General features: G+C 36.6%; 1 protein-coding gene across 1 annotated transcript in view; it reads left to right on the top strand.

Annotated features, from left to right (window-relative positions):
* Window positions 1-17,032, top strand: part of TBCK (TBC1 domain containing kinase) — an 88,628-nt gene that overhangs the window by 26,852 nt on the left and 44,744 nt on the right. Inside the window, exons 9-20 of the mRNA XM_053941502.1 lie at window positions 474-535; window positions 900-1,048; window positions 1,972-2,110; window positions 3,534-3,633; window positions 5,499-5,548; window positions 5,889-6,018; window positions 6,833-6,931; window positions 8,089-8,151; window positions 9,009-9,135; window positions 9,699-9,749; window positions 10,457-10,540; window positions 12,765-12,850. Of these exons, the coding sequence (XP_053797477.1) occupies window positions 474-535; window positions 900-1,048; window positions 1,972-2,110; window positions 3,534-3,633; window positions 5,499-5,548; window positions 5,889-6,018; window positions 6,833-6,931; window positions 8,089-8,151; window positions 9,009-9,135; window positions 9,699-9,749; window positions 10,457-10,540; window positions 12,765-12,850 (1,140 nt within the window). The remainder of the gene's footprint in view (window positions 1-473; window positions 536-899; window positions 1,049-1,971; window positions 2,111-3,533; window positions 3,634-5,498; window positions 5,549-5,888; window positions 6,019-6,832; window positions 6,932-8,088; window positions 8,152-9,008; window positions 9,136-9,698; window positions 9,750-10,456; window positions 10,541-12,764; window positions 12,851-17,032) is intronic.

The raw sequence follows: 17,032 nt of genomic DNA, 5'->3' as shown, positions 1-17,032 counted from the left end.
ATTAAGTATTTTTCTTCCAGAAAGTAAATCTTCAATCTGGTCCACTTTACAGATTCTGATAGTGTAGGTTTATATAGTTCAACTTTTCCTTACCCACAAGAATGATTACTGAATTTTAGTGTCTGTATATTTTGGGACATTATATGAGAGAGTTCGGATTGTTAGCAGAAGGAAGTGGTGAGGTACTGCATTACTTCCAGCAGGGAACAGAATATCTAAATTAGAAAAATGAGTAAAAGACTGCATACATTGCAAATTTTTCAGATTTTTTTCCCCTAAATGTAAGACTGGGAGGTGAGAAGAATTGCTTCCCCAGAATTTTGGTCTCACACGGCCAACCTCATGTGCGTAGGTGTGAATTTTATTGCCCTCAAAGGAATTTCCTATATGTTAAAACTTAAGTATGAGCCAAGTGACTTGCTGAATTAAGACAGTAATAAACAGACCTCCTCCATATTTTTCTTATGTTCCAGGACCTTTCTGAAAATGTCATAGCTCTACTGAAGAAATGCCTAACGTTCCAGCCTTCTAAGAGGCAAGTATTCAGTCCAAGGGCCTGGTGAACTCTGTGGGTTACTATGAAATTATTAGAACTATTGCTGAACCTTTTTTTTGAAATAATGACATTTGGGGTACCTATAAGAAATTCTCAGTTTTTTGCTTTTACGTGTTTAAAAGAGAAGAATTAGAGGTCTGAATTTGAGCTGTAAACAGACTAGTTTGTTGTGCTGCATGAATTGAAAAACATTGGTAGACATTTTTTGCTATTAAAATTTCTGAAACCCAATATAATTTAAAATACCTTGCTAATATTCATTACTGGTGACCTTTTTTGCTGAAATGCAGTATTTTTGGGAGCACTTTGCTCTAATTGTTTTATCCTCTTCTCTTAACTTAAGGCCAACTCCAGAGGAATTGCTACATGACAGTTTATTCAGTGAAGTATCCCCACTATATCCTCCCTTCCACAAACCTGCTGGTCTGTTCTCATCTTCTCCAAGGTGTGCCAATTTAACGCTACCTGAAGACATAAGTCAATTATGTAAAGGTAAAAGCAGGTAGGGGGATAAATGTCATTGGAGGGGGAAGGAAAAGAAAGTGTTATTGCATTTTCTCTCCAACGAATTATTGACAGAGACTGTTAAATGTTACAACACTAGATTAATGCAATAAGTTGTTTAATGGAGGGAGAAATGGACAAACATGTTTTGAGGGATGTCTGCAAGCCAATAGAGTCAAGTCTTAATTTTATGCTTCAAACTCGGGTAAAATTAACATCGGTATTCAAGTCCATGTTGCCAAAGCAGTGTCAGAATTTGGACACATGCATGTATAAGGTCATTTTTTTTCTGCTGTGTATAATTGAATTCTGCTAGATCATAACTTAAGGTGATTTTTGAAAGTACTAGAAAGAAAGTCTTTGTGAAAGAGGTCACATTCTGGACTTAAAGATTAAAGTTCTAAGTCTTAAACTACAGTATGTTGAAAATGTTATGGCTCTTAAATCCTGATTTGTTTATTTCTTATGAACTTGGAGATGTTTAGAAGATCTCATCTAGACAAAGAATTTTTGCCTTGTTAGAATGAATGTGATATGTGAAGGGAAGAGAGATTACAGCTACTCAGTAGGAATCACTTGTTTCTTATTTTAAGTCTTAGTGCTATGTACAAAACACTGTTACATTTTTTTTTAAAAACACACGGGAAGCAAAAATCCACACTCAAGGTATTCATGTAAGGGGTTCATGGCAAACTGCAGAAATTACCTGCATTTTTAATTACTTCTTTCCTTAAATCTCCTTAAAGAGCACTTGCAAAGGAAAGATCACTTTTCCTCTAACTTCACATTAAGGTTATGACCTTTCGAGCAGAACAATTTTTTTTTTTCAACAGTATGTGTTTAGAGTTGTAGAAAGAAATACAAACTGCCTAAAAGGCTGTAATTTATTTTTGTGTCATTTCTCCCAACAGATGAAGATAATGATTACCTAGCAGAAAGATCAGTTGAAGAGGTTTATTATCTCTGGTGTTTGGCTGGAGGAGACTTGGAGAAAGAACTTGTCAACAAGGAAATAATTCGGTCAAAGCCACCTATCTGCACACTTCCCAAGTAAGGATGGAGAAGCACTTTAAAGGGATGGATGGATGGATGGATGGATGGATGGATGGATGGATGGATGGATGGATGGATGGAGAACACTAGTGATTGCAAGAGAACATACTTAGTTTAAAGAGCTGTAGATGCGAAAAACACTGAAAATGGCATTCTTGAACTGAAGGAAACTTCCCTCTTACCCAGTTTAAGGCATTATTTGAATGCCTTGTATCTGTCACCTACCTATTGCTTTCTGAGATTTGAAAATATGTTAGTGAAGTGGAAAATACTGAAATGGGAGGCCCTAAATTTTGCACACTTTGCAATAGCATTAAGTTTTAGTAATAATGTCTCACTGTGCTTCAGAGGGATATTTGTAATTTAATGTTATGTAGCGTATTCTCACATTCTGAATTCCCTTTCACAGAGCAGTAGTACTGCATGGAGAACTCAGTTATTCAGCAGATCAGCTAATTACTTTTTTCAAAATGCTTTATTTTATGACTTAGAACTCCGTAACAGCATTTTAGTGATTGCTACTTTTATCTTACTGCTGCACATGTTGCAATTTTATGTAGAACATCAATGTTTTAATCCTATGATCTGATCTTAATAGCATAATTAGGTGCTCATATATAACAATTTACTGTTTCTGTGTTTAAAAACCAGATGAAGTATGTGTACAGCCAAAATGCAATATCTTTTAAAAGAAAAATAGTGGAAATAGATTTTAAGTGTTATTTTGGTATCAAAATCAGTGTGAGATTTTTGAGGGGTTGCTTATTTCTTTGCCCATAAGTGAATGCAGGTGCTTTTCAATTTTGAGGGGACTAATATTTTCCATCATACTATCCATCTTGAAGATGAGGAGTTCATTTCAGAAATGTGATCTATCTCTAAGTGACACTGAGAATGCTGGGTTAAATTCTGAAAAACTGTTTCATGTGGTCTATTTTAAAAATATCATAATAATGGAAAATTTCTGTACACTCTATCTTGGATACATTTGTATCCTTAGATGGACTACAACTGAAAAGGTCAGACTTTTGCTTGGGGTTTTTTGTCATGATGGGAACTGCCTTTTGTATGATGAGAATATTTTATTTTTGCTTTTCTGTGTGCTTTTCTCGCCTGTTCTGTGCGAGATCAAGGAATAAAAGGGGTTATTAATCCTGTATCTCATAACTCTTTCTTTATGTGCAAAGCAAAGTTATAGAAAACCTGAAATGTGCCATTTCACAGGAAAAGCTGTCTGAATAACTTAAGGTTATTATACATTCCCTAGATAGCAGATTTTGTGCCATGCAGAGTCAATACAGTATACTTCTAAGACCTAGTACTTTATTTTAAAGAGGAAACTTCTTGATGTAAGATTTTTTTTCCTAGCTCAAGTCCTGTGTTATAAAATGACCTGATTATTTTGTTCTTGTTTTTGAAGCTTTTTGTTAGAAGATGGTGAGAGCTTTGGGCAAGGACGAGATAGAAGTTCCCTCCTAGATGACACAACTGTGACTTTGTCTCTGTGCCAGCTCCGAAACGTAAGAGTGATATTGTACATTTCTTACGTTCTTCTCTGCAGAAACATTTCTTTAAAGGGAATATGTAACAGCAGCTCCTACTGCTGTTTCTACCAACAGAAGTGCCACTGATTCTGAGAGAACACTTCTCAGTATCCAAGTCAGATTCTGATTTGTGCTGTTAAATTGCTTTGCCTGCAAAAGCTTAGCAAATTTGATTTGTCTTCTATCCCTTCCTTTCCTCTTTCTCTTACCTGCTTTGTCCCACTGTAGTGCAAATAGTTCTGTACCACTTGATATTCTCCAGGATTGCTACAACTATTTGCTCAGGGAATGTCTTCTGTATGCTTTAATTACTGTCTGTCAGTGGCTCACATTATCCAAAATAAAAAATAAAACAATTCATTTCAGTTTCAGCTCCTCAAAAGTTTTGTACTTAACATTGGATACCATTTTTCCGCTAGTTGGTCATTAATTTTTGGAATATATGGCATGAAATGGCTAGTTCAAAAGATCTCCTCGAAGCATTTTGCAAAAAATACTGTAATGCTGTTTTCTTCATTGGGAAAATCAACACATGATAACTCATGATTTGGCTTGATGTAATGATCAGTTACAAGAAATACTGCATATATCACTGAAATGTTTTCATTGTTTACATGTCTTTGCTCATGTAGAGCTTTATTGCTGTCAGATTGGGAAACTATGCTGCACTGTTTGCAGCTTGCTTTTTATAGTAGCAAATTCAATTCTGTCAGGTTCTTTTTGAAAAACTCTTTTCATAATACAGGGGTTAGGACAAAAAAGAAGGTGACTCCTGTCTCTGCCACCTTAATATTGGAGGTAGTGTGTCAAACGCTGTGTAAACACATTTCTTCAGTAGAACTTTGCACTGCTTCAGACAAATGCATCAAGGCAGACCAAAGAGCTGGGTTATTTTCTTCTGTTGATCAGTAGGGCTTGCAAGGCAGGAGGGAGGTTAAAAATATGCAAGATCTATTTTAAACATAATACACACTGCAGCTTCTGTTGTTCTCACTAGAGGGCAGTTTTTTAAGGTTTTTTTTAAACATTTTGATCTGTGATTTTAGATATTGCTGTCTACTTCTATAAATCCAGCAGGAAATAATTACATACAGAAGTTTCATTTTGTGGAAGATGCAAGACTGAACCTTGCAGCTTTAGTTGAAATAAGTTTTTGAACTTGCGCAATTTTTCAGGCACCTTTTATAGGGCAGTGCATGTTGCTTATAATCAAAAGAGGAGCAGTACTGAGTGAACAGAGAATAAATTCTTCTGTCAGCCCCAAGAGGAACAGGCTGTGTGCTGTGTGCCTGCAAGTTAAGGGCTGAACTGCAAAACAGAGCACTGCAGGGAACATGGCATTAAACATTAATCATGCACCATAAGAGGTCTGAAAGCTTCAGTCAAAAACCCAGCCATGTTTGTCTGTCACCTTGCTGAGTGTATTTCCTAAAAGGAATTCAAGTTTGCATAACTTCTGCCCTGATTAGAACCATAAAAGCGAATTTGCAGTTACTTTGCAGCTACTTGGATAGGAAGTCGATGTAGAAAAATGAGGAAACAACAAACTATGTAATACTATAGATCTATTAATCCATGGTGCCTATAAACTATTTTTATGTGGAAATAGGTTTATGGATATCTTTAGGCAGGAGAACTTCCATCAACTCCAAAAGGTTTTATTGCCGAATAAACAATATGCTTCATTGCTGGCAAAGGACTGAGCTAATGCTTGGGTCTCAAGGCAAGTTACTGAATTAGACAAATTAATGGCTATTTAATAGCTTTTGTATTCCACTAAGATTTCCACTTGAATTCTGAGCAGCATTCTGATAACAAATTATTTTTCTTCCTCCTTTCAGAGACTGAAGGATGTTGGTGGAGAAGCATTTTATCCATTGCTTGAAGATGAGTAAGTATGTGTGTAAATTGGTACATCTGTAACACACTGAATTTTGAGTTATTAGTTTTATTTGAGTGGCACACTGCATAACTAAACACAACTGCCTCCCAAAAGCAAAACTAACGTGCCTTTGTTTGGCTCTGAAAGTCAAGAGCTGATAAACATGCTGCACTTCAGGCCCTGATACCAAACTGAGGATCTTGGCCTCTGTCCTGGAAATCAATTGTTTGTGTTGAATATTCAAAAATATTAGTTTATTCTTGTTTCTGACTAAGAAATGTTTCAAGTATTAATTCTTTTCAGTGATTTGTTTTTCTTGCTGTTCACTATTACTGCCCTTTTTTTCCAGCCAGCCAGCTTTACCTCATTCCAATAGTAGCAATGAGCTCTCTGCAGCTGCTACTCTTCCTCTGATCATCCGGGAGAGGGACACGGAGTACCAGCTAAATAGAATTGTCCTGTTTGACAGGCTGTTGAAGGTATGGAGTCCTTGTGATGCTGGATAATTGCATTTGGTCTGTTAATTGGAAGATTTTGAAAGACCAAGTAATTGTAAAAGGAAGCAGAAGTACTGTAGTAGGACTGTAGTAGGAAAGGGGGAAGGAAAAAACCTTTCAGAAGTATAAGAAGATTGAAAATAAAAATCGAACAAATTATTCTCAGTACTGGTGAATATAAAATTGGATTTTAAGGTATTCACGTGGAAATAGAGCTGCTGCTAATACTGGTTATTTACTGATGAAAATAATTTTACATCCTTTATTTCATAATAGACTAAGCTATTATAGGTATAAATATGCCTGTAACTTTTCTACATTTCCAAGTAGTAAATGGCAATGGCATGGCAATGCCATATTATAAATGTGAGGTTTATACTGGATAAAGGAATAGCAGCCCCTAATTTACATATATGGATAGAGATAGCCTGTTTAAGAATGAGAGAGCTGATGCATATTATCAAGGATAAACAAAAAATGTTTAATAAAACCAAGATGGATACATACTATGAAAAGAAAGTTAATGAAGAAAAAATGAAGAAAATAGTACAAATTTGGATTAGTAGATCTATCTAGTATATACCAAAGCACATGAATCCATTTATGAGAAAAAGCAGATATTTTAACATCAAACAGTAGTCTTTCATCCAGGCCTTCCAGTTAGGGATTAAATTCACTTTTTGTGAAGCTTGTATTTGCTGCTTTCATTTGGGGAAAGACTGTCCCACGTTTGGAATTTGAATTGTTTCAGTTACCTGATAACATTTTTTTTGTGGTTAATCTCTTCTCTTTGAAGGCCTACCCATACAAGAAAAACCAAATTTGGAAAGAAGCCAGGGTTGACATCCCTCCCCTTCTGAGAGGCATAACCTGGGCTGCCTTGTTGGGTGTTGAGGTAAGGGTGTTCAGAGAAGTTCCAGTACTGACTGGGGATGGAGTGTGTTAGGAAGGGGATTGAAAAGGAAGCTGGAGTGTGTTTAAAGATGTGGCATTTCTGGAATTTCAAACAAAATGAGTTATGAAATTTTGCAAATAAAGATGATGTTCTGACAAACTTGCTTCTTTTCTGTAAGGTTATTTGATTTCAGAAAGCGTATGTGAACTTGACTGCCTTTAATTTTGATTATTATTTTCAGTGGAAAGTAATATCCTGACATGTGGTAGTTAACTGAGTTTTTTTGTTTTGATTTTTAATATTTTGACAAATGCAGTTGACAGTCCTTCTGCTCCAGCAGTAGTTGAACAAAACAGGAGAAAACACATGAAGTGTCTTTTTCTTACCTACCAATCAATACACTTCCCAGAAAGAATGGAGACTAAGTCAATCAAATACAGTCCTTTTGGATTTACCTTGCTTGCAATCCTGCAGCAGCAGATCATAAAGATTCTTAGAGATAACACATCCTAGGTTATTCAGGAGATTTAGCTTAGGATGTGATCATCTGAGTACTATATAATATGATCAACAAAAAAAAAGCTGTAAAGGTGGAGAAAAACTGCTGGTCGGGCTTGTAACCTGAGTCTTAGGAAATGAGTTAATTCTTATGCTTCAGCAACCTGCCATCTGTAAAATATGGGTGTTTCCCTGTCCCATAACATTAAAATGGACTTGTTAATATTCCTGCCTTGGGTTTTATGCATGGACTGGCTACTTAAGTCAGTTTGGCAATATCAATTAACAGGCAGCTGGATTCAGTGCCTTTAGAAATAATGCTGAAAGCCACTTGCCGGTGGCTGAGGTAAGCACTGTATTTAAACTGAGAGCATCTCTTGACTTGAAAATGGGAAACTAGAAAGTGCATAGCTTTCTGTGTAAACAACTGAAAATGACTGAAGATCATGCTGAGGAGATCTATAGGAAGGTCTGTATGTCTTGAGTTAGTAACAGAATAAAGATGGTTTCGTTGAAATTAAGCTGTTGGAATCTTCTGTTCTTCTGCTAACTAAAGTTCCTAACAAAAACAGTCAGCTTCTCATATCAGCATGTACATTGTCATATGCACTTATGTTGGTGAGGGCTTTCTAAATTCAAATATTCTTTTCCACATTTAGGGTGCCATAGAAGCAAAATATGATGCCATTGATAAAGACACACCGATTCCTACAGACAGACAAGTAAGACTTACGGTGTTACCAAATATTGTCATTTGAAGATCTTTCCCACCCATCACTTGCCTATTGCAGCACATGTGGTGGATAACAGCAATATGGTTCCCCTTGCCCTCCAGCCTTACACTGTAGCAAAAATCTTGCAAAACAGATCAACACAAGTACTTTAACTCAACTTAAAAAATGGGGAAGCTGAAATCCCTTTTTACTTTATAATCACTGTTTCTGTAGCAGCAAGCAGTGTAGTGAACAATAGTAATGATTTATTGTTAAAAATCCTGGGTTTACCAAATGCTTGTTGTGCCTGTTGGACCTTGTAGCCATAATGCTGAGGTTCTGTAATGTGAGCTATACTTCACAGACATGGGAGTTTGAGAAATTTGGTTCTCCAAGAAGAGAATGTTCTCAGATGTTCTCTTACCAGACACAAAAAGACATTGCAAACAACAACTGTTCCTTTCAGCTGGGTTAAGAAAAAGTTTCCATCAAATTAGTTGAGAACTCTGATTTGGTTACCTTTTAGAGCAAAGTAATATTGCCACCTAAAATGAGTCCAGAAGTAAAAAAAATGTAACTGTCATCTGTTTTCAGCCTTTTTCAAGGGCTAGAACCCTTTAAAAATAAGAGTGCAGAAAAGGAGGAGAAGAAAAAAAAGAAAAAAAGTCTCTATTTTTAAACTTTGACAATTGTGTTAGGTTCCCTGTTAGGTTTCCTTGGTTTTGAGAGTGATGGAGGAAGCAGATCGTATATGATGGTGGTCTGACCTACATATTTTGGCTGACTTCTACTTCTAGTGTTGCAAGATTGCTATAGTGCTGCCCCACTCATCCCAATTTCTCTTTGTATGCTTGGCTGTGGTGCAGATTGAAGTTGATATTCCTCGTTGCCATCAATATGATGAACTGCTGTCATCACCAGAGGGTCATGCAAAGTTCAGACGTGTATTGAAGGCCTGGGTTGTTTCCCATCCTAATTTGGTGTACTGGCAAGGTGAGTTTGACTGGTTGGCAAGGGCAGATAGTTGAATGGAAAGCTTTGATTGACTTAAAAGTACCTCCTGCTTTTCACCCCCACACTATAAGCCTTTTTTTTGGATGCTTTCCTTTCTGCTTCTTTTGAAGAATGAATCTGTGGGTTATTGCAAATTTAAATCCTAATAACTTATATTTAATTTGGAATAAAATATTGCCCCATTTTTGTTATATATTCAGTCTTCATAAGTTTCAGTCACTTTATTTTAAAAAGAAAAGTCTGTTGCTTGCTATTAAGCTCCAAGATAATACTGCAAAAGTTGCTGAGTTCTTGGAACAGTAATTGGCATTTCTTGGATGCCTTGGCAGAATAATCAATTTGGCATTATAGCTGAACAATTTGAAATCCTTGCTGTTTTCATGCATATATTTCACAGTTGTTCTCACCATTACTTGTGAAGGCCTGATAATGCAGAACCAGTATCTAGTGTGCAAATTTTCATTATAAATTAATGTCTTTATCCTGTGCATTAAAATAAATGAACTCTTTGTGCTGTTTCTTCATGGCTCTTCTCTCTTTAGGTCTTGACTCTCTTTGTGCACCATTTCTGTACTTGAATTTTAACAATGAAGGTGAGTACATTTTTCTGCAGTGAGCGAAGAAAAGCACAGTCTCTCATCTGTATCTACGTGCAGACAGATGTGTGAATCCACTTAGAGATGGGAAGTTTCTGTATCTACAAAGGAATTTTAAAGCTCTTGTTGTCACAGGTCAAAAGAAATGGTTGGAGTTTTGAAAACTGCATGTGGTGTACTGCTCTTCAAGCAGGGGTTCAAGTACTGTTTATTGCCAAGTGCAATAATTATATATTTTAAAAAGCACAAACAATCTTGAATAGAAAAAGGAAGAAATGCTGCTGTAGCACTTGTATTTTTCAGTGAAGCTGTAGTTCAGCCTTGCTTAAGGTGAATGAATTATTTGGTAACCTAAGTGTTAAACTGTCAGACAGCTTTGTTCAGAAAAGCTGATGGTAGTTTTGCCTGAAAGTTTCAGATCAGCTTTAGATATATGACCTTTATCTTTTTAGAATGTGCTTTGTTCATAACAGATGTAATCCAGTATTTTATTGTCTTGTACTTGGCTTTCTTTATATAAGGTCTCTGTGTGGGAAAACTAGTTTCTTGGGACGATGGCTCCTATTATACCTACTGTGCATGCAATTATTTTTGTGTACAGATTGATTTAAGTATTTATGCTTATTATCTGGTTAATAATGAACTTGTTAAGGTGTAATTAAATTCTGCCTCTGTCATTACATCTGTTTTTTTAATTCTTTCAGCTCTGGCATATGCCTGCATGTCTGCTTTTATTCCCAAGTATTTGTATAACTTCTTTCTGAAGGATAATTCTCATGTTATTCAAGGTAAGTTGGTCCCTTTATTTGGTGTAGTTCTAAGAGAAGTAGAATTGTTTCTGGATATGTAAATACACTTTTTCAAGGGGTTGCAAAATTGGGATGCAGTCAAAATCATGTAACTGTGCAAGAAAATTTGGAACAAAGTAAGTGTTAAGGATTCAGATAGGAGAAAAAATCAAGAAGTGCACACAACACAAAAGTGTTCTATGTAATATCCAGGGTAAGAGTCAGTCCATCCTGCAAAATTGTGAAAGCAGTAAGTAGTCTTTCTAGTGTTACATTGTAAAGGCTTACCTTTAAGGTGATCAGTCATCCTGTTAGAGGAGCTGTTGGACAATAAGGGAAAATGAAGAACAGTACAAACTAGGGGTTCTTCAGAAAATGAAAGTTATAGTATTCAGGAAAAGAGGGATTCAAGGGGAATTAATTATTCAATACAGGACAGGAGTTGGAAAACCCTGAGCAATAATGTTCCATAGTTCAGCATTCAACAAGTATTTAGGTAACTTAGATAAATTAAAACAATAGCTAGGAATGTCTGTTCTAATTGAAAAGTTATTTTAAATTTCATGGAAACATGAAAAAAGAATTGTCTCCACCTAGAAAGTCACCTTGGCACAAACCGTGTTGGGAAGATAATTTGTCTTCCAGACAGTCTTTAAAAAACAAAAGAAGCTGTTTCAAAAGCCATTAGTAATTAAAAGAAACAGGTGGTAATTAATGTTTTTAATTGCAAGCAGTTATTAATGTTTATTGAATACCGAGTATCAGCGTGGCTTGCTGTCCTTGTATTTCTTTTAAATAAATTCTTTAATATATTTCTTGTGAAACTTGTCAGCTTTAAAGTGTCTGTCATTTTTGTCTTCAAGGAAGGTAATTAAGAACTGATCAACAAAACTTTAAAAGCATTTACATATTAGATAATTGGGAGAGAGCTAATGTAAGAAGAGAATGCCAGGGTTAGGAGAGTTTATGTGTGGAAGAAAATGGGTAAGAGGTGTTATGAACTGAATAAAAAATAAAGAAAAATTATTCCAGAGAACATGTTTGCATCCTTTTGTCTGTAAAGAAAGATTGCTTGCAGTAAAGGTCTACAGATGAAAAGAATAAATATGTTCCTCTGGAGACAACTACTTTAGACTTCAAGATTAATAGCTTGGTAAAGACTTTTCTCAAGAGGTTATACTGTTCCATAAAATAATACTTTTGCTCTCTAGGGTTTTCTGATGTTGTTCCTAAGGAACTTTGCAAAAATATGCATCAGCCAAAGTTAGAAATACAGGTCAGTAGGATTCTGTGAAACAAATTAATGTAGGCATTCCTGAGTTCCTGTTCTACATCTGGCACCATCAAGGACTTGGGAAGATTGGACCCTTTAGGGTTCTTTCAGTATTCTAATTAATCCTTTCTGGGGCTGTATGTCAAAAAAAAAAAAAAGTATAAATAAAGGTTTAAAGGAAGATGCTGTGTCATTTCCCTGTCTTTTTAAGGTAGAGGAAAGGGTTAGGAATATGTCATTTAACTACCCACTGCAGTTTTAGCTGCTTTGTGTCTTCTGTGTAGAAACAAACTGTGGGGAGCATTGAGATGCCAGCACGTTCTGGAAGCAGAGTTTGCATTCTCTATCTGCTGCTCCCCAGGACTGGCTGTCCATGCCCTAATTGTTCTGTTCTTGGGAACGTGAAGGAATAGGAATTACCATCTGTTACAAAATTGCAATTGTTGCCTCTTCAGCTTTCTTCTCACAGAGTGTGTGACAGTGTGGACAAAACTGGGAGAGGGGCAGATCAGAGAAAATCTGTCAGTCCTGTGTTCTGCTGTCTTCTTCTCTTCCAATTAAAAGCAAGTGTTATTTAGACAACTTAATGAAATTGTACCTATCAACCTAATAGGCCAGGCTGAAGATGTAATAAATTTTATCTTTTATGCGGGTATTTCTCCTTGCTGCTTACCTAACAGTCTTTAACTTTGCATATCAAGCATACATCACAACTTAAGTGTGTGCCAAGTCAAACCATTGCTACAAATCCAATTTGAGAAGTACTAAAGAAGAAAAATTAAGTGTTTCTTCCTCTGTATTGACTCTAACAGTGACAAGGAGTGCAGCAGTGGTATTCACTTGCTATTTTATTGTAGGTTTAAAATGAGTGGCTTTCCTACAGCTCTGTTGTGAGCTAGCAGCATGTGATGGCTTGTGTTTTTGACAACAGTCTTGGATTTGTCATTTCAGAGTACCTGACGGTGTTTTCCCAGATGATTGCATTCCATGATCCAGAGCTGAGTAACCACCTCAATGAAATTGGGTTTATTCCAGATGTAAGTGCTAAGGATCCTTATAAGTATTATCCAAAGGAAATAAAAAATGGAAAATTAGGGAAACTGGGATAAGATGCCTTTCCAAACTGCTTCAGTAGCACTTAGACAAAAGTGAAACTTCCATATTAATAGACCTTCCTGAATATGCTGATAAAATGGTAACGTTTTGATTCTTGTTTTACGTGCTTTAGTCCTTCCTGTTCTGCTGGGATGGTAAATACAATAAAAATACTACTAGCCCATTATTATAACTTAGATTCATCTTAAAAGGTATATATGCATTTATTTTTGAAATGTGGGTTAATATACAAAAAAATAGTGTACTCATAAAGTGCTAATAGCAAAATTAGTGCAGCTAATTAAATGCTGTTGATTAGCACAAATTATATATTATATTGCAAGTTATAGAAAAAGTCCGTGATCATCAATCTTGTAGATATGTCAGACCCTGGAAAATGCTAAGCAGTCATTTGCTGGAGTGTGTCTCAAATATGGGACATGTGCATAACATAGACTCAAGTTTCATACTTCCATTGGAAAAAAAATCTCATAGATGGAGGAAAATGAAAACTAAGAACACAACCAAAAAATAGTGGAGAGGATGGGCTTTGTTGGAAAAAGCAAAAACAGGCCTTCTTTAGAGCCTCACTTCTAGCTATCACTGTAAATAGTAAACTTTCCTCCTTTTTTTAGAGAGGTGTGTATAGTCAAGAAAGCCAAAATAAAAATGTTTGTCTGCCTACAAACGATGTTTCTGAAAAGCAGATTTAGGCAAAGCCATAGAGATAATGTTAATTGATATGGTCTATATCATTCTAGATTTGGCATTTAGAAATTTGGTAATTACCAGCTGGTCATAAGAACAGATGATGACTGAGAGGTCAAAATGGAAGAGGATAACTGAACTCAGGAGATGTTGATGTAGAAATGCAAATTTCATAAATAAGAATTTATATGCATTACTTCTATAAGCAATACAAAGTTTAGCTTATCAGAAAAGCCTTATGCTTATTAGGAAATATTTTAAGTTAAAGCAGCAAGACCAAGCCTCTGAAAATCCTTTGTTTTACATCATTCCTAAAAGAATTTGTGGGAGTTTGGGACTGGCAGATACTCATTATCACTTATTGTGATATTGTTTATTAATATTGTAATCAAAAAAGTATATATTTTCATTTGTAGAGAGTGTTTTTAATTTAATAATGTTGTTTGGCTAATACAAATTTAGGTGTAACAGGTGGTGTTAAAATGAGCAGAAGAGAAAGCCAGTGTATTGCCTAATAAAGAGAGGAGTTTGAGAAAGCCACGTGTATTTCAGATGACACATCTGCAGAGGACAAGTGGGAGGAAGATGAAAGGAAAGTGAGGAGAAGGGGGAGTATTTATCTGTAGAAAGCCTAAATATTTGGGTAGATGAAGTGCAAGGGTTAACAGCAATATTTAAGTTCCTGAGGGAGAATCAATTTTGCAGCATCACTACATAAATGCATTTGATGCTTATTTAAAGGCTGCAGATGACCAAAACAATTCTCCTGTGTATTTTGTCCAGGATGCTAGTTCCCACCAAAGAGTTAGAGATGTACTTTTCCTGACCACCTTACAGGTCCTTGTGTGGGCTACTAATCTGTGCCAGAGCTCAGTCGCAACCCATCTTGGTTCTTATCTAATATTTCAGCAGCTCCTTGTGTCTGCCTATGCAGTAATAATTTTCCACTGAAGCCTTCCAAGGTACAAGTCAGATGGAATAGTTTAGAATCACATATTTTGCTATATTTTAGTTTCTGTTGTGCTAGTCATTGGACAGTACATAGTCATACATGAGCCTTGTCTCTAAAGCTGATAATCTATAGACTATTAGGTAATATAGTAAACAATTGCAAAAAAGGAATATATTTTTTTAAACTCTTGCATTGAATAAAAGTGCAAGTTCTAAAATTAACCTCTGAAAATAGTTTGTCCTTTCTGAATTATCTGTCAGGGTTCGGATTCTTTTTAGTAAGTAAAAGTTGTTCTGCCTTTTAGATTAGTCAGAGAGGTGATTTTTTGTGACTGTAACAAGGCAGCATAGGATCCATCAAGGTGAAGGATATGCACTGTAGTAATGAGATCTGAACCAGAGTTTCGTGCTTGAGTACTAATCCTATCAAAGTAAACCCTGATTAATCTTTCATCATTGAAACGCTGGCTCTGCTGCAGGGAAGATTGTGTTCCTGGCACCCTTCTCATTTGCTTCAGGTCACGTAGCTCCCAGAATATTGAACACTGCTGAAGCTTGAGTCGTTGTGAATATTATTAGCTGATGTGGTGCCTGGATTAAGTACATTGCTGTGGCTATGTGATTTACATATAAATAGAGGGATAATATATACAGTGAATCTTACAGTTCTCCTTTGCTCACTTTCTGGAAGTTTATACTCTTCCCCGCCCTATAGAATGCTGTATAAAACATTCCTTATTTTACTGACTAATTCTGACCCTAAACAGCAGACCATGTTAAAGAAGAAAATGAAGAAAAACAAAGATGTGTACAATGTTGCTAAAAGTGCAGCGATTGACATAAATTACTCTAAAGCACTTTCAGCTGTGAATTATGGAAGGTAGACACAGTTGTCATCTATCCACTAACACAGAAGGCAAACTGATTGCAGTTCATTAATATCATTGTGCTGAAGCTGTTGGCACAGGTAGATACCTTAGCTTGGTTTTGGTGATATACATGAGGTGTCAGTAATAGAGTTTCATCTTAAAAATCCTGCCCTTGAAGTACTTTCTCTGTTTGTCCTGTTACACAATTACCTGAAAATGAATTGCTGATATTTTTATCTTGTGAAGAAAGTGATCATTCTTCAAATTTTGTTTGTGTAGGTACATATAGGTGGGTAGAATCTAATATTAAAAATGTGACTCAATTTGCCTGATCTTCTGCACCTTTCTGAATTGAAGCCTTTAAATATATGATTGTCACCATATAGGATTGAAGCTGTCTGTGTGTCTGATTTTCAAATGTGGAGCAGGAAGGTGAAAGAAGTTCATAAGAATAGACAATTTCCTTTGGAAGGGATCTACAAGGTTCGTGTAGTCCAACTGCCTGGCCACCTCAGGGCTAACTTAAAGTGTGCTGATAAAGGGCATTCTCCAAATGCCTCTTAAACACTGACAGCCTTGGGCATCGACCACCTCTCTAGGAAGCTTCTTCCAGTGTTTCCACCTTCTTGGTAAAGAAAGGCTTCCTAATGTCCAATCTAAATCTCCCCTGGTGCGGCTTTGAACTATTCCAACACATCCTGTCACTGGATCCAGGGAGAAGAGCTCAGCATTTCCCTCTCCAAATCCCCCCTGCCCCAGCAAGAAGATGTAGAAAGCAAAAAACTAGTTTTTATTAACAACTGAAAATTAAAGCAAAAAGCAGCAGTTGGGCCAGTTGTTAGAACAACTCAGCAAAATAAAATTCCGATTATTGTTGGACAATATTGTTTCACATGTGCATCAAACAGGAAAAAAAAGGGACAGGCATTTAATAGACAGCAGAAAAAAACACCCAAACCTCTTTATCTTTGGATTTGGCACCTCATATAAACTGCAATATGTGGTACAGCTAAAGTATATACAGAAAAAAAAAAAGTTACGCTTTTTCTGTATAACTTATTATTGAAGGGAGTTTTTCCTCTGATTTTAACAAATATAATGATTTAAGACAAGGAGGTGTTTGTAAGCCTGAAGAAGTTATGAATGCTATTAGTAAGCAAGTAAAGGAAAGGCAGGACATGGGTGACATTAGTCCCTGATGCAAAGCAAAATTATAATTATGGCACTGTTCCTCTCAAGGTCTCTCTAAGAAACGATGTGTTGGTGATACAGGCTCTTTTTTTTAATGTGGCTTATTCTCAGGCTGTTCCGGCTGTTCGGATGCTACTTTGATTACACATTAGGTATACGTCCCAGCTCCGGAGAGTTAAGTGTCCAGTAAAACCAGAGCCCCCTTCGGTTTCAGGGTTCAGCGCTGAAGGGTTGAAATCCTCTTTTTCCCGGAGCCCGTTGTTCCGGAGGCGCGGCGCGCTGCTGTTCCGGGCGGCGGCCGCTGGAGGGCACCATTCACTAGCGCTGCGTGCACTCCCGCTCCCGAGCGCGGCCCGAGCGCTGCGCTGCGGTCGGAGCGGCTCCTCCTTCCCTTTCGCCGCCACC

Source organism: Vidua chalybeata, chromosome 4, assembly GCF_026979565.1.
Source record: "Vidua chalybeata isolate OUT-0048 chromosome 4, bVidCha1 merged haplotype, whole genome shotgun sequence".
NCBI classification, from domain to species: domain Eukaryota; kingdom Metazoa; phylum Chordata; class Aves; order Passeriformes; family Viduidae; genus Vidua; species Vidua chalybeata.
The sequence above is the reverse complement of the archived record's forward strand: the minus strand, read 5'-3'. Positions and strand labels throughout refer to the sequence as shown.